The sequence below is a fragment of the Peromyscus californicus genome, unplaced genomic scaffold, assembly GCF_007827085.1.
Source record: "Peromyscus californicus insignis strain IS unplaced genomic scaffold, ASM782708v3 Scaffold_1__1_contigs__length_55948999, whole genome shotgun sequence".
NCBI lineage: Eukaryota > Metazoa > Chordata > Mammalia > Rodentia > Cricetidae > Peromyscus > Peromyscus californicus.
The window spans coordinates 7,550,244-7,571,555 of record NW_026294492.1 but is presented as its reverse complement, the minus strand read 5'-3'; the positions used below and the strand labels follow the sequence as shown (position 1 = coordinate 7,571,555).

Here is a 21,312-nt window from a genome sequence, read left to right as displayed (position 1 = left end):
TCTGAGAACAGCATTTCTGAGGGACAGGATGTGGTATACAGTAGCGTTTCAGGGCTGGAGGACAGGTCCACTCCCTCAGGTCCTGTCCATCAGAGTGACAATTCAAGGCTGGCACAGGCTCAAACGACCTCTAACCAGGAGGCCTGCCACAGTACAGCTTACAGCGGGCACTGGGTCTTTCATCTCAGGCCAAAGGCAGTCAAAGTGCCAGCTTGGAGCAGCTGCCTCAGTTCCCCAGCCTCTCTGGACTCCAAGAAGCCTGACTGGGGGACAGAGATCAAAGGAGCCAAACCCAAAGAGGTCAAGTTCCCTGTGGCCTCTCAGGAATGTTGTTCTCAACAAGGGTGAGGAGCTGTGAAACAGGCGCTGTGGTCCTGGAAGGCCACTGAATGGACTGACTCCATTATTTGACATACGAGGAAACTGAGGCCTAAGAAGGGTCATGGCTAAGCTCACATTATGAGCTACATCTCTGTCAAATAACTCTGTGGATCTCACAGTGGTTTGCATTGCTATTCTTTTTTTTCCCCCCTAATGATTTTATTTTTATTATTTTATGTGTTTTGTGTGCAAGTGTGTCTGTGTGAGGGTGTCAGATGTTGCTGAAAGTTTTCCTGTGTCCCAGCCTGGCCCACAATCAGGATGAATCTCTCTCACCCACCAGTCCCACAGCTGCTTGGACCCAAGTAAACACACAGAGGTTTATATTAATTAAAACTGTTCAGCCGTTAGCTCAGGCCTACCTCTGACTAGCTCTTACATTTAAACTCAGCCCATTTTTGTTAATCTATATGTCACCATGTATTCTGTGCCTTTACCTGTGTGCCATTACATGCTGCTCCCTGGATGGCAAGCTGGCGTCTCCTGACTCAGCCTTCCTTTTCCCAGAATTCTCCTTGTTTGCTTATCCCGCCTATACTTCCTGCCTGGCTACTGGCCAATCAGCGTTTTAGTAAACCAGTGTACAAAAGTATTATTCCACAGCAGTTGGATCCCCTGGAACTGGAGTTACAGACAGTTGTGAGCTACCATGTGGATGCTGAGAATTGAACCCGGGTCTTCCGGAAGAGCAGCCACCTCTTAACCGCTGAGCCGTCTCTCCAGCCCTGCTTTGCTATTCTTACCATTAATGTTTTACCTCTTTATCTCTGTGCTTCTGACTTCCCGGCCTGAGACCCACCAGAATTATTGTTCTTGTTCAAGGCCAATTAACACATTTTCTGGTGAGATGGTTCAGTGGAGAAGGGCACTTGCCAAATCTAATGACCTGAGTTCAGTCTCCAGGTCCCACATGGTTGAAGGAGAGAACTAACTCCTACCAGTTGTCACCTGACCTCTTCATGTGCACTGTGGCATGCATCACGCCTCCTCCCCAGTCTACACATACATACTATGTCCTGGTTAGGGTTTCCATTGCTGTAATATACACCATGACCAAAAGCAACTTGGAGAGGAAAGGGTTTGTTTCAGCTTACAACTCTCAGGTCACACTCTCTCACCAAGGGAAGTCAGGGCAGGAACTCAAGGGAGGAACCTGGGGGGCTGCTTGCTGGCTTGCTCCCCATGACTTGCTCAGTATGCTTTCTTATAAACCTCATGACCACCTGAACAGAAATGGCACTAACCTGTGGGTTAGGGCCAACCATATCACTCATCAATCCAAAAAGTGCACTACTGCCAGGCGGAGTGGCTCACGCCTTTGATCCTAGTACTTGAAAGGCAGAGGCAGGGGATCTCTCTGAGTTCGAGGCCAGCCTGTTCTACAGAGCGAGATCCAGGACAGGCACCAAAACTACACAGAGAAACCCTGTCTTGAAAAACCAAACAAAAAAATGCACTACAGACTTGCTGACGATCTGGCAGAGAGGTGTTTTCTCTCTTTCTTTCTTCATCCTCTCTTTTGAGACAGAATCTCACTATGTAGCTATGTAGCCCTGGCTGTCCTGGAACTCACTATGTAGACCAGGCTGGCCTCAAACTCACAAACATCCACCTATCTCTGCCCCTCAAGTACTAGGATTCAACGCATGTGCCACCATGCCAGGCACGGAGGCATTTTCTCAATTGCAGTTCTTCCTCACAGATAACTCTAGCTTGTGTCAAGTTGGAAAAAAAAAATCCAACACACTAAAAATGAAATAACAACTAAATTTTTTTGGATTTATATTTTTGCAATATTTTTGCGAGGTACGAGCTTGTCTTCACTGAGCTTGGACTCAGCACACTGAATGTCGTATGAACTTTCTCCTGTGTGTCCTCCACGAACATCCTTGGGGGGGGGGCGGCAGAGGGAGAGAGAGAGAGAGAGAGAGAGAGAGAGAGAGAGAGATCACAGAAGTGGGTCAGCTGACACAGGCAGCAAGGGCCCAAGCGGAGTCTGAAAGGAAGTTTCTGTGATTCTACCGAAAGGACCTTCACCCCTCCTGCTAGAGAAGTGGCCTGGCCATGCCCTCACCAGCAGGGCTGGGTTACCAGCAGCCTGGCTTCTTCAATGCTCACTCCTCGGAGGCCAAAGCAGTCGATGGACTATCACAAGGGCAGCCTCGGCCATCAAAGTGTCGCTCTGAAGATCAGAAGTATGAAGTGGCTCCTTGTTGCATAACAGGACAGGCTTTCCTGTGTACATCCCTGTGTAGTCAATCAGGAGCCTCTACTTCACCGACCGGGCCTTCCCCCCTTTGCATGCTTTGTAGGCTTTTAATTGATCACGCTCCAAACCACTTCACTGTGAACGGTAGTCTGTGTATTAGTAAACTCTTCCTTAACTGACTCCTTCCGCCTTGCCCTGACGCCCTACTTCTGAGGATCCATTCCCACGTTGTATATCCAGTCATGTCCAGGACTCTTCCTGCAGACAGAGGTAAGGGTCAGTGGGAGGTGTAGCCGGAGAGATCTGCATGGCATCAGTAGGACTTCCCTGACCCCAAGACAGCTTCAAGATGTTTTTGGACTCCTTTCCATTTACCCTCTAACCAATAGCAAACTGCTCTCACTAGTCATTACCTTTATTATATATATTTTGGTTTTTCGAGACAGGGTTTCTCTGTGTAGCTTTGCGCCTTTCCTGGAACTCACTCTGTAGCCCAGGCTGGCCTTGAACTCACAGAGATCCGCCTGCCTCTGCCTCCGGAGTGCTGGGATTAAAGGCGTGTGCCACCACTGCCCGGCTGAATTTTTTTTTTTTAAATAAAAATTATATTATGTTTCCTTTTATTCACTTCCTACTTTCCCATCTCTATCCTGAAGCCTGGGAAGGACCTGGCTGGAGAGGGAACACAGGAAGAACAGCATCAGCAAAGCTGCAAACAGGTGAGACTAGAGAACAGGGTAGAAGGTCAGGTCAAACTGGGCACATGAAGGCTGGAGCAATGGTTCCACAGGTAAGAGCACGGGCTGCTCTTCTAGAGAACCAGGGTTCCATTCCCAGCACCTACATGGTGGCTCACAACTGTCTGCGGCACCAGTTTCAGGGGAATCTAACGCCCTCTTCTGGCCTCTAAGAGCACTGCACACACACGACACACAGATGTGTTTAGGCTAAACACTCAGACACACAGAAATATTGGTTTTTTTTAAATTAGCATATGAAAGACCCAGTTTGAAGAGATAAAGATTAGAGCACTCCCCAAGTCTCCCCCTCATACCCTGAACTCCTCCCCACGACCGTCATGTAAGAACACAAGCAGAAAAAGTACATGCTGTACAAGTGACCCGTGTGTCCCACGCCACAGGGCCTGCACAGGTGTCATTGATCATCTTTCCCCTTGGCAGTGCACTCCTTAAGAAACTGTCCCTGAAGTCAAGTGGTGGTGGCCCACGCCTTTAATCCCAGCACTTTCAGGAGGCAGAGACAGATGGGATCTCTGTGAGTTTGAGACCAGCCTGGTCTACAGAGGGAGTTCCAGGACAGCCAGGGCTACACAGAGAAACCCTGTCTCAAAAAACCAAAACCAAAACAAACAGACAAAAAATGTCCCTGCTTCTTTTATTATTCAGGTTTCCCAATCTAATTTCTTGTTCTGGGGCACAAGACCCTGGAAATCCCGGTAGATACCCAGGACACTCTGGCATCTGCTTAGACGAAAGGGCACTCTGTGGACTCACATGTGAACCCGAGCACCTGCTTGAGTATCCTCTTAAAAGCTACAGGGGGATGAGAACTTGAGGACCCAGTAAAGCCAAGTCCTTCATCTGAAGAACAGGAGGTGTTAGTGGAGGAGGAGCCGGGGCCAGGTGGGGAGGGGGGAGTTTGGCGTGTGTGTGGGGAGGGGCCCTAAGGGCTTGACAGGTGACACAAGAACAGAAGGAGCTGCCCTCTGTTGTCTATGGGAATCAGCTTCACCAGAGAGGGAAGAAGCAAATATGTTCCATTTTGAGGAAAAACTAAGGAGACTAGGGGAAACGTGAAAGGTCGTGACTCCTGGCAGGAAGCACCAAGTCCAGGCTGAAGATTTCCTCTGTGATCCCAGCCAACCCAACATTAGGTTGGGGGCAGTGAACTCACTCGAAACATCCTGGACCCCTGGCTATCTCACTAATGGGGACAAAGGGATTGTCAGCAATGACATCAAGATCTGCTGCCAATCAGGCAAGGCTGGACTCTTCAGCAAGCTGAGCATCCCAGGACCCCAGCCACTCCTTGACACCATGATTAATTCTCAAACACTACAGGTCTGTGTTTTCAGAGTGACCTGCCATTTCCCTTGAAGGATAGATGTGAGCCCGGAGCAGACCCTTCTCCCCTGGGAGTGATTTCACAGTCCACTGGGGAAGAAGCTGTCTTGGATGAGCACTGTGTCTTTCATCTAGAGATCTTAAGGAGCCTTAATAACAGCCATGCTTCATTATCCCGGCTTCGTGGATGAGGACACTGACTCACACAGGGCTCTGGCGATTTTCTCATTCATGATGGGAGTTATTACCAGAACCATGAATGAGACTCAGGGTGAAACTGGACTTCATAAACCTTTAAACCTGTACCCTTTATAGTAGTGGAGTTTACAAAAATAATGACCCCTTTGCACTGAGAGCTCACGCCTTTGTTCTGTTATTAAGTCTGGCTTAGGAGGGTCATAAGCATCCCCACCTCAGTACAACCGTCCAGCTTGAAGCCTTCCCTATGAAGCAAGATGGGAAAAGTTGTGTGTTTTATGGGCAATGCCTGGACCACTCATAGTTCATTGTTTTCATCTACCTACCCATCCATCCATCACTCGGTAGCTCATTCCAGTAACACACATCTCAGTCTCTATGACATCACCTGTAAAACAGGCAGAGTGATATTACCATTGGCAAAGGCTGTTCTGGAAATTAAGATAATTTCTATGAAGCACACTGTCTAACACATGGTAAACCCTTTAGGTAATTATTATCATTAAACAAGTAATTACAAGAGACATATCAACACACACACACACAAATGAGTCCTTGAACAGCCCTTTGTAGGATGGACAAGGCAAAGTTGCAGTTGAAAGGGAGTTAATTCCTGGGGCATAGACAGATCTTTCAAATTAAAAAACAAGGACATGGCCCTTCAGTAAACAAGAGGAGAGTCCTAGATGCTCACTTTAGAGCATAAAATGTCAGAAAGATTGGCAGGATAATTAAATTGGCACAGACCACTTAAAGTGGGCAGAAATGGGGGAGACAGAGGACAGAATTGGGGTGGGGCTTTAATGTCTTGGAGGAGTGAATTATAAAGCCCTAGCCACTCCAGGCCTGTCTTTATTTCCCCATTGTTCTTCCTGAGAACAAGTATCTTTGTCAGGACACCCGGAACTCGGTCTTAAAAAGGGGTCAGGGTGGAGCAGTTGGGGTACAACAGGAAGCAGAGTCCCCTAGAGAGGAGCAGGTGCAAAGGAGAGCATGTCATACATAGTGGCAGGTAGCTCAGGCAGTTGTCCCCCACGGTCCGTCCTCGACTGTTACGTTACTGAACACAGTAAATCTAGTATGGTATTCTCATATTGTAGGCTAGAGTACAGCAGTTAGAAAATGAAGATTTCTGCCGGGCGGTGGTGGCGCACGCCTTTAATCCCAGCACTCGGGAGGCAGAGCCAGGCGGATCTCTGTGAGTTCGAGGCCAGCCTGGGCTACCAAGTGAGTTCCAGGAAAAGGCGCAAAGCTACACAGAGAAACTCTCGAAAAACCAAAAAAAAAAAAAAAAAAAAAAAAGAAAATGAAGATTTCTCTGTCTACACACGTGGGCATATTCCAGGACACAATAATGGGGTATGGATTATAAAGTTGCAGAATACTATGATATGGTACCATTCTATGTATATGTAGGATATACATGCAGATAATTATCTATGAGAATGTCTAACAACCTTGAGTGATAAAATAATGCATGTGAAAGAAGAGCCAGCACCAGACATATGGTTCACATCTGTAAAACCAGCATTTGGGAGGCTGAGGCAGGAGGATTTATTCCTGGGGGAGAGACATCCTTCAGGTTAAAAACTAGAAACGAGGGGAAAGGAAAAACATAATCAAAATATATTGTATCAATTTTTTTAAAATAAAAAATAAAACAACTGGAAATGAGGACATGTTCTCCAATAGATTAAAAAAAAGGGGACCCCTGGACCCTTAATTTGTACCACAAAGTGTCAGAAGGTCTAGAAGGCACTCCTGGGTGGTAGATGTTAGGTAGGGAATGGCCATGAGTTAGAGGCTATCCTGGACTACATAGTAAGTTCCTCGACAGCCTGGATTTCTAAGTGACATCCTGTCTAAAAATAAATAAATAAAATAAAATAAAAATGTAAAGGAGTGTGAGGGTAAGCACTGAAAGACAATTTCAGGCTATCTTCTATATACTTCTGGCTTGTTTGAACTTTCAACTAGAATTCATGCGTGCATTCCTTTTGTGAATAGGAATGATCCTGCTGACCAAAAATGAATTGGAAGAGAAACAGACAGAGGAGGGTGGTTTTTTAATACTTAATCATGAGACAAGTCTTTTCTTCCAGGCGGGCAGCGGTGTGGGTCTTGTGTAAATATCTTTAAATAAATTGTGTGTGTCTGTGCATGGTATCTGGGTGTGGGTGCGTGTGTAGAAGTCAGAGGACAACTTTGTGGGGCTGGTTCCCCCCTTCCACCTTTAAGTGGGTTCCTGAGATGGAACTCAAATCACTAGGCTGGCGCGGTAAGCATCTTTACCTGCTGAGACATCACAACGGCCCCCAAGCCTTCTAAACCGAATGACTGTCCATAAAAGCACGCTCATCTTGTTGATCACTGGTGTTCCTTTGTTTCTCTACTTTTTTGTGTTTCGTGTGTGTGCATATATTCAGGTGCACATATATGAGTGTGTGTGTGTGTGTGTGTGTGTGTGCTGGTACGTGTGGAGGTCAGAGATTGACATTGTGTGTCTTTCTTAATTGCTTTACACCTTATTTATTCATTTATCTGAGACAGGGTCTCTCACTTGGCTAGGCTGGCGGGGCAGCAAGCCTCAGGGATCTTGCTGTGTCTACCTTCCCAGAACTGAGACTATGGCTATGCGGCAGACTTTTTACAGGGGTCTGGGGCTTGAACTCAGGTCCTCAAGCTCGCGAGATAAGCCCTTTACTCATCGAGCCATTGCCTCAGCTTCCTATTTTAGGTTTATTTTGTTTTGTTTGAGATAGGATCTCCCGTAGTCCCAGATGACCTCGGACTTGATGTGTAGCTAAAGATAGCCTTTACCTCCTGATCCTCTTGCCTTTACCTCCTGAGTGCTGGGATTACAGATGTGCACCACCACGTCTGGGGACTGCTGTTCTCTTAAAACAAGGTTCCCAAGGCTGGCGACCATGGCCACTCCACCAGAGTCCATAAAAACATACAGCCGGTCATTTCAAAAATTAATCTGTAACCTAAAGATCACAGCGTTCCTTTTGGGAGCCTACGATACTATCATCACCAGGAAAAGGACCTATAAGATCTGTAATCATGCATATCTAATTATTTTGCTCCGGTGCATTAGTGGGAGGAGTGGCTAGCCGGCTCTACCCTCCCTGCTTTGGGTCTGTGGAGGTACAAAGGAGTAAATTCACCTACAGGCTTGAAGTTCTACTCTTTTGACCAGAGGGCAGTTCTATTATCTGCAATAGAAAGGGCTCTCTTGAGTCATCCAGGGCCTCTTCCTGCCTTAGTCCAAGTCAGAGTGACTTTACAAACAGTGGAGAGACGTTCCTAGAACGCATGCTGGGTGAGGTGCGGTTTTGACAACGCCAGGGCTGGAGCCTATCTGCAAACAGAGCATTGACACCCACTAGAGCCTGGCAGTCTCACTATTTAGGGGTATTCCACTTGGAGCTTCTCTTAGAGCGACCCATCAATAAGTATAGTTTTTCAAGTTTTGAAATTCAATACGCTTCTTAACATCTTTTTGGTTTTTTTTTTTCGAGACAGGGTTTCTCTATGTGACCCTGGCTGTCCTGGAACTTGTTCTGTAGACCAAGCTGGCCTCGAACTCAAGAGATCCGCTCGCCTCTGCCCCCTGAGTGCTGGGATTAAAGGCGTGCGCCACCACCGCCCTCCTTAGCATCTTTAGAAAGGGAAAAAAAATCCCACTGAAGAACAAGTGCATTTTCATTTGTTTAGCTGCTCATTTCAGAGTATTCACCATCCCCTTTGCATTTTCCCATCTTCTTAACCGGCCTGCAATACCTTCAGGACTCTTCCCTGAATGTGACAGAGCTTGTTTGGATTATTTAGTTGCAGGACGACTGAGTCCACTCCCAGGACTTTGGTCATTACGGACATTTTGAATAGCCCAGCTGTAAACATCTTCACGCAAAGTCCTCCCCTCTTTGGATCATTTCCTTACACTTGGACTTCCTTAAATGGGCTTACTGGGTCAAAGGGGCTCGGTGAACAGTTTTATGGCTCTTGGCACATAGTTTTCAGATTGCGCCCTGAGAGGATCTGACCAATGGCTCGGGGGCAGCGAGAAGGCAGGAATGCGGAGAAGCAGCAGCCCCTCTTTCACTCCCAAAGCAAGGCCCCCATGAATGCAGAAGCGCTTCCCCATTGCCCTCCCGTTCCCTCCGCCCGGCCAGTGTCTAAGGTCTAAGGCCAGGCGGACACCGCGGTCAGGGAAGGACTCAAAAGGTTTCGGAGAGCCCAGGATTAGTGCCCCGGAGGCGGGAGCAACTCCTCCAGGTCTCCCTGCCCGGGGGGGACTCAGATACGAGCGAGACCCAGACACTAAACTCAGGCTAGGGGCGCGGCCTCTCCGCCCCCTGAAGCCCCAGGCCACGGCCCCGGGGCGCTGGAGTTCGGCGCGGCTTGCATAGCTGCGCGCTGAGTCAGCGGGACCCGGCGGGCGGGGGGCGAGGACGTCAGCTAGGCCGCGGGGTCCGGCCGGGAGACGCGGGATACGCGGCGGGGACTACGGGGGTCGGGGGTCGGAAGGCGCTGCGACCGGTCCCGCCTCACGGCCCGGGGAAACGGGGCAGACGAGGAAACGAGACCGGCCGGGGCGAGGGGGAGCGGAAACGAAGCTCTCTGCACCGCAGCGCAGCTCAGCTCGGCGGAGGGAGGGAGGGGCGGGAGGGGCGGGGCGGGAGGCCAGGGTGGGCGGGGCGAGCCGCGGGGACGCGCCGGGGTGGGCGGGGCGGAGGGGTGGACGCGCGCGCGCGCGGCGCGCCGCGGGCGGAGGGGCTTGTGGGTAGCGGCGGCGCGCGGCCGAGGAGGGCCGCGGCGCGGACCGTGTGTGTGTGTGAGGGGGAGCGGGCTTGTGGGCGCGCGAGGCGGCCGGCGGCGACATGCGGGCGGCCGGGCGGCGGCCCTAGCGGCCCGAGCCCCGAGGGCGGGGCAGCGCGGCGCGGCGCGGCGCGGGCGCCCCTTCCCCGCTCCCGCCCGCCCGCCGGGTCCTGGCGAGCTCGCGACGGGCCGGGCGGCGCGCGTGCGGCGGAGGGGCGGGGACGCCGTGTGCCTCTCGCTGCTCCCCGCCGGGCCGGGCCGGGCCGGGCCGGGCGGCTCCTGGTAGACAGCGGCGCGCGGCGGGCGGCGGGCCCCGGGCGGAAGGTTTCCGCGGGCGGCGCTAGGCCCCGCGAAGAGGCATGAGCCGGCCCCCGCCGACGGGGAAAATGCCCGGCGCCCCTGAGGCCGCGCCGGGGGACGGGGCGGGCGCGAGCCGCCAGAGGAAGCTGGAGGCGCTCATCCGAGACCCTCGCTCGCCCATCAACGTGGAGAGCTTGCTGGTAGGTGCCGGCTAAGGAGGGAGCTCCCCGCCCTGCCTGGTCCCCCGCCCCCCTCTCCCTTGGCCCACCCGCCCAGCTTCCGGCTGCTCGGGGGGCTGGAGCGTCAGGTTCCGGAGTGGAGACCCCACCTGGGATTCCTCCGGTCCACCTCCCACGGGAGCGGGTGTCATCCCGGCCGCCCCCTTTCTTGGAGCGCGCCGGGAGGAAACACCCCTGGGCTCCTTCCCGCCTACCCGGTCGGTTTAGGGCGGAAAGGTGGAGGGTTGGCTGTGCTTCCTACCCCCCAGACTAGCCCGTTGGAGAGTGTCACGCGGCGTGGGAGCTAGGGTGAAATCGAGGGAGAAAGAAACCCGATGCTCTCCCTGTTGGGAGTTGCCACCTGGGGTCCATGACAAAGAGCTGCCCGCCCTCGGTCCTCCTCGTCAGGAATCTGGGAAGGCACAGCTCAAGTTTGCTGTTTCCAGTTGCTCTTGGACATTCCATAGTAGCTATTTAGTGCATTTGAATTTATGTAAATTAAATTTCCGGAGATTGTTGCTCCGAAGCCAAGAAACGAGTCTGAATTGTAGAATGGGATAAATCTCTCCCCTTCATCTTGTCTTTCCCATAGCATTCCAACATCTAAACTAACAGTCTCGGGAAGGCTGCTAGATTGGTTAAGACCGGAGCTTGATTAAGAAAAGAACATGTTTTACAATAAACGCCTCATAGAACGCTGGCATATTTCTGGTCTTGGGGGAAGCAATTATGTTTGGCAAACACATTTGGTTAGTGTGCAGCTAGAGATGCATTTATGGGAAAAAAGTGGTGTGGACATGTATCCTGAGGAGGAGAAGTCGAAGATGATACTCTGGCTATTAGCTCTGGAGGGCTAGATTTAGGGTGGGTGATCAGGCATTCTGTGCCAAAAAGCGTGCCAGTTCTGGGCCCTGCTAGGAGAAGCCTATTGACTCTGAGAAAAACTGCCTCCTCCCTTTCCACTGACTAACTTTTCTGAGGCCGTTGGTTGTCCTTTGAGGTTTCTGGAATCATTTGCAGTGACTCAGTCCTGTTTGGCCACAGTGCAGGAACCGACTAGAGAGTGGATGGATATCTTTCTATCAGATATGTAGAGTGTAGAGATTTTGGCTCTAGGGGGTATTTTTTTTTTTTTTTGCTTGGTAGTGGGTTCGTGTGTTCTTGTGGGACAGTTTTTGGAATTCTTTAGTTCAGAGTAGGATTAATTGCCTGGAGGTCATAGCCTTTCCGTAGATAAAGCAAAGCTTCTCGGGCATCACTGCCAGCATTTTCACTTGGGTATTTTGCTAGCAAAACTTTGATCCTAGGCCAGAAAGTTCGATTAAAAATAGTGTCTGTAAGTCTCAAGGATTCACCAGGTTCATCCTCAATCCCACATAGAAATGTTTCACATTTCACATTCGTTTCTTGTTAGTGATGTTACTCATTATTATAAGAGTTATTCTGAGCTTGGAACTAAGCTGTTTATACCTGTTGACATGACCATATTGTTTTATTAAAATATTTCCTGAATTGTTGCACGTGGTCAGGAACAGTTTAGTTCCTTCCTTGAGTGTTTAATGCAGTCAAGACCACATTTGTTAAGGTGACATACCACTGTTAGGAGGGTTGACACCAGGTGCTGATGTGACAGCAAGCTCACTGCTGCTTTTAGTTGATGACATGTCATTGAGAATCAGTACAGGTATGACTCTGGAGTGCAGCAAATGTTACTAAGTCAAAATGTGCCCTTTATACCTTAGGAGTGAGGTTCCTGGTGCCTCTCTTGTACACTCATAGAAGTCTGAAACATCATTAAAGTTACAGTAATTGTATCTGTTACATATATTTTATCATGAAATACCAGAGTGAGTTATGTGCTGCCTAGTTTTATGTCATCTTGGCACAAGCTAGAGTCATCTGAAAGGAGGGAACCTCAACTGAGAAAAATGTCACCATAAGATCCAGCTGTAAGGCATTTTCTTAGTTAGTGACTGATGGGGGAGGCCCAGCCCATTGTAGGTGGTGCCATCCCTGGGCTGGTGGTCCTGGGTTGTATAAGAAAGCAGGCTGAACAAGCCATGGGGAGCAAGCCAGTAAGCAGCACCCCTCCACGGCCTCTGCATCAGCTCCTGCCCTGTGTGAGTTCCTGTCCTGACTTCCTTTGATGATGAACAGTGTATGGAAGTGTAAGCCAAATAAACCCTTTCCTTCCCAAGTTGCTATCATCATGGTGTTTCATCACAGCAGTGGTAACTCTGACTAAGACAAAGTAACGTTTTAATTGTGGTAGCAGTATACATAAAATTTGCTACTTAAACCATGTTTAGGTACACAGTTGGGTGATGTTAAGTACATTCACTTGTGCCAGCCATCACTTTCGTTCGTCCTCACAGCCTTTTCATCCCTCCACATTGTACCTCTGTAAATTAGTCTTTAAGCCAGTATTATAAAAAAATGCTCATGAAATAATAGCTGTTACCGCTTTGAAGATTTGAAATAGTACTATGAGCTTTATTTCACAATTAATCATTGCTTTTCTTAACATTGCTTTTCTTTTGGTTTTATTCTAGAAAATATATCTTTGTGTGTGTGTGTTTTGAGACAGGCTTTTGTTGTGTAGCTTTGGTGTCCTGGAACTTGCTCAGTACACCAGGCTGGTTTTGAACTCACAGAGATAGGCCTGACTCTGCCTCCCATGTGCTGGGGTTAAAGGCAGGCGCCACCACTGCCCAGCCTAGAAAAAATATTTTTAATAGTCTGATACAAACACAGTATGGAATTTGGTTACTATATTCAGAACCCTAGAAAGTACCATTGAAAGCTTTATATTGCTAAAAATGGCAAGAGATGATAAAGTATACTAGAATTTTTTGTAATGTTCCAGTTGCCTGCCATTATCATTTTGAGTTTGACATCATGAGTACTAATCACTGCTGTGCATCTATAGGGCTGGATTCCGGGACACTATCAGGGTACAGACTAAATTATCTTGTTTCTTTCAGAGGCTAGTTGCTTTATTTGGCTCTAAAATCAGCAGCTCTTTTGAAGCTGCAGATTGTGAGCTGCTTGGTATTATATAAAAATAGTTTTTAGAGAGATTTGCTTCTGTAATTTAAAAAACAAAACATTTATTTTGTGTGTGTTTGAGGGTGTGTGCCCTGCCATGGCACCCGTGTGGAGGTCAGAGGACAACTTGTTGGAGTCAGTTCTCACTTCCTATCATGTGGGTTCTAGGGACCAAACTCAGGTTATGGGATTGTCAGGCTTGATGGGGAGTACCTTTATTCATGGAGCCTCTTTTGAAGGTCAGTGTTGAAATATTTTTAAGGGAGGACCTTAGGTGATAACCCTTTTGTAGTGTTTGAAACCTTTGGGAGAATATGTGTGTTGTGCTGTCGGGAATCCTCACTTTCCAGCTGTGTTTTAGTTAACTAACAGATGTACTGGAGAAAGGTCTTAAGGTTTGTGCTTTGGGATTTTATTTTGTTCTTTCAGAGTATGAAGTCATAGTAACCTGTAGTACCTAGGTTTTTGTGAATGGGTAAAGGTGATCAGATATTTATTTACAATTGCAGTGGGTTGAAAAACAAAATACCCATTGAAACTGTTTAACTTTACATTTTATTTATTGATTGTGTTTTTTGGGTGGGGTGTTGTGTGTCATGGCACAGGTATGGAGGTCAGAGGACGGTTTGTAGGAGTCAGTTCTCTCCTGCCACCATGGGGATTCCAGTAATCAAACTAAAACTGTCAGGCTTGGCAGCAAGTGCCTGTAACTGCTGAGCCATCTGGCTGGCCCCAAACACCTAATTAGAACTGGTACCTGCCAACGATATGAAAATGCTACTGTACCGAAATTTTATTTTTGGTAGTTCTGAGTATTGACCTCAAAGCCTTACACATGCTAGGTGAGTGTCTGCCTCTGGACTATGGCTCCAGCTCCATGAAAATACGTATCACAGTGCTTAGGATCATTCCATTTAGTGCTGGCCCTTCACACAATTAAAATACAATTACATGTGTTCACCCCTCCCTACAAGTAATGACTGAAACTATTTTAAAGATGTGATTAAAAATTAAATAGAATAAAAGATGAAAAATTATTTTGTACATGTTCATTTATGAAGTAGAGGTGGACATTTAGAATATACAGATTAATTTAAAACTTACATTTTTGTTGTTTTTAACATTTATTTATTTTTTTGGTGAGTAGTGTGGAGAACTGAGGAAAACTCTTGAGGAGTTGGTTCTCTCCTACTGTTTGAGTGTTGAGATCTAACTCAGGTTTGTTAGGCTAGGCAGTGTGATTTTTCCTGCTTACTGGGCCATTTCACTGTCTAAAACTTGCAAACCGTCGAGAAAATGAACTGGCTTTTAGTGGTATGTGAAATTTACTGTTTAAACCAAGTTGAACCTCTTTTTAGGATTAGGTCCATAATCCTTTAACTATAATTTTGGTACATAAACAGCTCTGAAAATAAATTCTTACTAAAACTTACTTATTTAATGGCAGCAGCTTCTGAGCCGATCCTTTTTTAGAGGGTTTGCAGTCTGTGCACTGCTCTTTTGTAAATAATGATGGATTTCACTGGAGAACTATTAGTACCTTGGTTTCAGGATGCTGTCATATCCCCAAGAAGGTTCTAGGGAATTTACAGCATGTGTACTGTATTACCATTTAAAGTTAAAAAAAAAAAAAATCTGTAGTTTGAAGAATCTTGGCCCCAGAGTAAGGCTAGTAGTGTACACAAACTAAGGAAACGTAACTGCGTACGTGTGTGTGCCCTTCAATAGTTCCAAAGAATAGTGCAAACCTGGATGAGATGGTGCATGCTTGAAATCCCAGCATTCTGGTGGCTGAGGGCAGGAGGATTGTAGTGAGTTTGAGGCCAGCCTGGGTTATATAACAAGTGCCAGGTCAGCTAGGTATACATGTTATGACCCTGACACAAACAAATACAAAAGAACGATCATTGTTAAGGCCTGAATATTTTATTCTTGCTGAATGTTACTTTCCCTATTGAATTGGTCAATATTAAAAAATATAGCATGAAAATGTGAATTTTGAAGCATCTTACATCATAGTCACTTCCAGCAGTGTTGTTGGTGGATTCAGCCCTTGTTTCTTCTTTTCCACAGTTCTTGAGCTTGATTGTTCCGTGCTCCACCTTTTAGATTACTACTTTATGGGTATCTCTAAATAATACTGCTTAGTTTTGCCTGTCTTCTAAACTTATGTTACCATTTCTATATTTTCATTTTTGCTTTATGGTGAGTGTTGGGGGTTGAAGTTAGGACATCACACATGCTGGGCAAGGTGTCTACACTGAGCTATCCTCAGCCTGTATGTTCTCATTCTGACTCTGGTTTTCAGTTGTGTGATTCTGAGAGCTGTCTCACCTGTGGTTTAATTCATTTTCATTGCCATAATAAGTTAAAGTGTAGCTCCACTCTGTAGATGGAGTTTTTCCATTGGGACTGCAAGTCACTCCCAAATAACCACACAGACACTTAATATTAATTATAAATGATCAGCCAATAGCTTAGTCTTGTTACTAACCAGATCTTACAACTTAAATTAATCCTTATTTTTAATCTGTGTTCTACCACATGGCCTGGTACCTTATCTCAGTACATCATGTACATCTCTTGCTTCCTCTGCCTCTTGCTCTAGACTCTGGAGACTCTGCCCTTCTTCCCAGCATCCACCTAGTCTGGCTCTCCTGCCTAATCTCTTCCTGCCCAGCTATAGGCCAGTCAGCTCTTTTATTAACCAATGAGAGTAATACATATTTACAGTGTACAAAGATTGTTCCACAGCACCACCCTATTTGAAGGATATTTGGGTAGTTTTGTATGTTTTGCTGTTATGGGTTCCTGGAACTCATTCGAAGAGTTTCCACAAACTTGTATTGGGAATGGAGTTGTAAACATTGACAATGGACAGCCATGTACCACTTTCCCGAATCTTCTCAATTCCTCCTTTACCAAATCTTCTCAATTATCTCTTTACCCATTTACCACTACAGCTCTTGGTTTTGGTCCACTTTAAGTTAGAGGCTTAATGTAGGTCCTTATATTTCAGCATGTATTTTGTTAGGTCAGAATTCAGCTGGTCAGAGGATGAAGCAGGAGGACTGTTATGAGTTCAAGGCTGACAACAGCTACATGGTGAGAAGGGCCAGCCTGAGCTACCTACAAAACCAAAATAAGGAGGAAAAAAAAGATTAAATTTGCACAAAGTGAAATGCACAAGTCTTAAATATACATAAATGATTTTGAAAAAAATGTACTGTGATTCAAATCTTTAAAAATACAGAGCATTATTACCAACCCAAGTACCTTTTCAACCAACTTCACATCCATCCCCTCCCTCTGTTTGTGTAATATCTTTTGTTCTTGAACGTGATATATTTTGTTTTTGAACTAAATGTTACTTTTATCTTTTCTAGTACTTGATACAAATGAGATTGTATAGTACATGCTTTCCTGGCTTTATCTGGCTTCTTTACCTTAGCAGATGTTTTGAGATTAATGCATGGTATTTTGTGTACTAGCACGATATCTCTTTATTGCAGATTAAAATTTGTTATATATATAAATCACAATCATTCAGCTATTTTTTGTTAACTAATAGGGCTGTTAGTTTTGTTGAGAAAGAGTCTAGCTAATTAGCCTAGGCAGGGCTCAAATTTGTGATTCTCCTGCCTCGGCTACCTGAATGCTAGGGTTACAAGTATGGTCTACCATGTCTACTTCTAGTTTGGTTTTTAATAAATATTATAAATTTATATATATTACATAAACATAATATTGTAAATTTACATTTATAAGATTTATATAACATTAAAATTTATTAATATATTATAATAGTCAATAATACAAACATTAAAACAGATTTTAAATTTAATAATATTGTGATATAAATATTATGAATTTATAATATATTCTAAAAGAATTTAATAAATGTTATAAGCTGGGGCATGGTGGTGCATGCCTTTAATCCCAGCACTCGGGAGGTAGAGGCTGGGAGATCTCTGTGAGTTCGAGGCCAGCCTGGTCTAAACATTGAGTTCCAGGCAAACCACAGCTACATAGTGAGAGCCTGCCTTTTAAAAAAAATTGTGAGGCCGGGTGGTAGTGGCACACACCTTTAATCCCAGCACTGGGGGGGGGGGGGCAGAGACAGGTGGAAATCTGTGAGTTCAAGGCCAGCCTGGTCTACAGAGTGAGTTACAGGACAGCCAGGACTGTTACACAGAGAGACCCTGTCTTGAAAAACAAAACAAAACAAAGTAGTAATAATAAAATAAAATAAAAATTTCGATTAGTGCTAAGCCTTTGTAAGGTTTATTTTTTATTTCTCTTGGGTTGATATTGAGGTAGAATTGCTGTGTCTCAGGGTATATGTATATTTGCTATTTAGGAAATGGCCAGATTTTTTTTAAATGGTTACATTATTTTACACTTGTGCCAACAACATACGAGGGAGGATTCCAGTTGTTCTGCATATTCCCTAACATTAAAAAAAAAAATCCCAGCCGGGCGGTGGTGGCGCACGCCTTTAATCCCAGCACTCGGGAGGCAGAGCCAGGCGGATCTCTGTGAGTTCGAGGCCAGCCTGGGCTACCAAGTGAGTCCCAGGAAAGGCGCAAAGCTGCACAGAGAAACCCTGTCTCAAAAAAAAAAAAAAACCAAAAAAAAAAAAAAAAATCCTTTGGTGGGTAGTGGTAGCTCATTGTATCGTAATGTGCATATCCCTGATGACTACCATACATGCTGGCTATTTGTGTGTGTGTGTGTGTGTGTGTGTATCATCTGCCCTTTTGAAAAGTTGGGCTGTCATCATACACATTTTTATGTGCTAGACATAGAAATGATTTTGTGTATAAAGGGAATGCTGTGAAATTTGTTTTGTGAATGTTTTTTTCTCAGTCTGTGGTATGTATGTTTTTAACCAGTTCAAAAAGGTTACTGCTTTTTCTGTCCAAGTAATTGTTACCTAGCCTTATGGCATGGAAATACTCTTTTGTTTTTATTCTAGAAACTGTATGATTTAACATTTATATATAGGCCTATGGTACATTTCACCATGTTTAGTGTGTGGTGCACGTTAGGAATTGAAGCTGATTTTCTTTTCCTTCACAGAACTATCTAGTTACCTCAGACTACTCAGCATTTTTTTTTGAGAAAATTGTTTTTCCTTTTTTGCTGAGTTGCTTTATCATCTTTGCTAAAAATCAGTTTACTAATAGACTTTTGTGTTTTCTTAATAATCATCTTCAAGTCCTTAGTCATGGTTATGTTGTTTAACCATGCTTTGTTTAAAACGCGTTTCTTTTTAGTTTTTCTCTGGAAATGGCTGGTAAGACAGGAAGCATCTTATACTTAAAATTATTCTGTACTTGCTGTTTGTGATGAGGTTTATTGGGGAAGATCAAGTTGTTGGCCTAGGATGACATGTCATGGAAAATCCAGAGGGTTGATGGGGTGCCTCAGTTGGTCCTTGCTGCCAAGCCTGGTGACCTTGAGTTTGATCACTGGAACCCACATGGTAGACAAAAAGGAATCGACTCCCACAAGTTGTCTTCTGATCTCTACCTGTGCACTGTGGCATATATACAGTAAGTGTAAAAAAACAAAACCCACAATCCGCAAAAGGACACTTACCATTACTGAGCTTGTTTATTATATGGAGCTTAATATGCAAATTAGAATCGAGTCACGGTGGCTGCCTGTCTTTATCCTGTACCCTTGCTGGGAGCTGCTCTCCTTGCTGTGCTTTCCAGCTTCTTCAAGGTATGATTGCATTATGTAGATGTTCTTGGGCAGGTCTGCAGTTGGCTTGTTATAAATGACCTTCATTTACCTTTTTGGAAAATGTTCTGTTCTTCCCATTCTCATATTTATTCTCTTTTTCTTTCTCTGGGATGTTAGGATTGCTTTTTGGTTCCTTGGTGTTAACTCTTGAAGAATATTTCTAAGTTCAAGGGGACTTTATGGCTTGTTTTCCAGGTACCAGAAGTGCTTTACAATTGATCATTTTATATTTAATACCCTAGTTTACTTTATTTTGCAAAAGATTTTTGAGCAGTTTTAGTTACAATATAAGTGATAGAAAATTTAAGGGATTATAAATTGGGAACTAGTTTCTAATACTTCATTATTGAGGTTTATTATCTTCTTTTGATAGAAGCAAGCGTACTTTAATGCTTGGGTCATTTTGCTGAGGAATTCTTACAGTATTAAAGTGTTTTTTTTATACTTCCTGGCCTTTGTAGTTATTATTGTTGTTGTTGAACACAAGAGCTCACCATGTAGCTGACTAGTCTAGAACTCCCTTTTTAGCCCAGGCTGTCCCTGAACTCATGAACCTCCTGCCTCAGCCTCTTGAGTGCTTGGGGCTATGGGCATAGGGGATGACACTTTGCTTGTGAGTTTATTTTTATTTAATGCATAGAATGTAAACTATTAGGGTATATAGATGCTTTTGTCTTCCTGTTATGTTCTTTAGCTATTTGTTGAATTAAACAGTAATTCAGTTTTAAGTAATAGAAGTGATGTCTTTAGAGGTGTATTCCCTCTAGAAGTGACCCCAAGTAAACATTTTGATATGTTCCTGTCATTTGGCTCTGGTCTATCCATAAGAAGGAAGGTAGGCAAACATCTGTATGCTGAGAGGATCCAGGTTTGGTCAGGTGGAACTGTTGGTCTTGTAGGAAAATAGTCATGTAGGCATTTTCTAGGTTGTACTGAAACTGTGTCTAGAGAAATAAAAACTAATCCTATTCTGTGTTCTACGTGAAGTAAAGACACCATGTGGTCTGAACAGCCTTGAATCATTTGTCATCTGTTCCCTGCACTAGCTTCTAGTTAATCACATCTAGTTCCCTGTGGAGTCAGGTGATTCCTGGGTTAAGTCAGCGTTCATGTTTAAGAACAGGTGAGATGCTGGTGGTGTCTTTCAGGTTAACCCTTTAAAGAGCATATTGGCTCTTAGTAATAAAGCGATATTTGCTTATTAACAAAATTGAAAAAAAAAGTCTCAAAGGGCATGAAAGATTTTGATCAAGAAACCAGATGTCTCCCAGCACTCGGGAGGTAGAGAGACAGATCTCTGTAGCTAGGGCTACACAGAGAGGACTTATCTTGAAAAAAACGGGGAAAAAAAAATTCAGATGTCCTTACAATAAAAACTTTAAGACAGCAATCTGTTTATTATTATTTTAGAACAACTTTTATTACATGTTACATTTATTTGTGTGTATGTGTGTGTGTTTGTGGGTATGTACATGCCATTAGGAAGTCAGAGGACAATTTGTGGGAGTCTCTCCTCCTCCTAAGGGATTCAACTCAGGGTATCAGACATGGCAGCAGTACTTTCACATACTGAACCATTTTGCCAACTCCATGATTACTAACGTTTTTATTTGGCTTTTAACTAATGTTTATAATATTTCTTTTTCTAATAAATGTAAATGCGTATGCTGTATTTACAGTAGTTACAGAAATAAATTTTGAGTTGGAGTTATTATATATGTACTGGTGGTGTGCAGTTAGAGAAAGGGAATGATATACTGTATTTGCTTATAAATCCTTCCTAATAATTGGTTAGATATATAAATATAATTTGCAGGTATAGACAGTGTGCATGCTTCTATGTCTTACTGTTCTTAGACTAGGTCTGAAACCAGACTCTGGCTGATTGTTTACTAGCTTTTTATTTTCATCAAGCTTTTTTGTTTTGTTTTGTTTGGGACAGGGTCTCTATTATGTAACTCTGGCTGTCCTGGCACTTGCTATATAGACCAGACTGGCCTTGAACTCAACCCACCTGCCTGTGCCTCCTGAGTGCTGGGAATAAAAGAGTATGTTACTACACCTGGCTCATCAGCTTCATTGAGGTATACTTTATATCCTATAAATTAATACATTTTAAGTTTGTAATTTAATTAAACTGTCACCACAGCATGTTCTCATTACCCGTAAAACTGTATTGTGTAGGTTCTCAGTCACTCCTGACTCCAGTCCCATCTCCAGATCTGCTTCTATAAGTTTATCTTTTTTGTAAGTTCTACATAAATGGTATCATATAGTCTATTAGTTACTTTTCTGT

At 44.8% G+C, this 21,312-nt stretch overlaps 1 protein-coding gene across 3 annotated transcripts in view; it reads left to right on the top strand.

Moving 5' to 3' along the window:
* The first annotated feature begins 9,971 nt into the window (after nt 1-9,971).
* The window catches only part of Rock2 (Rho associated coiled-coil containing protein kinase 2), a 103,004-nt gene continuing 91,663 nt past the window's right edge, over nt 9,972-21,312 (top strand). For all 3 annotated transcript variants that reach the window (XM_052745849.1, XM_052745848.1, XM_052745847.1), the window contains exon 1: nt 9,972-10,196. In XM_052745849.1, the coding sequence (XP_052601809.1) occupies nt 10,056-10,196 (141 nt within the window). In that variant the 5' untranslated portion in view covers nt 9,972-10,055. The remainder of the gene's footprint in view (nt 10,197-21,312) is intronic.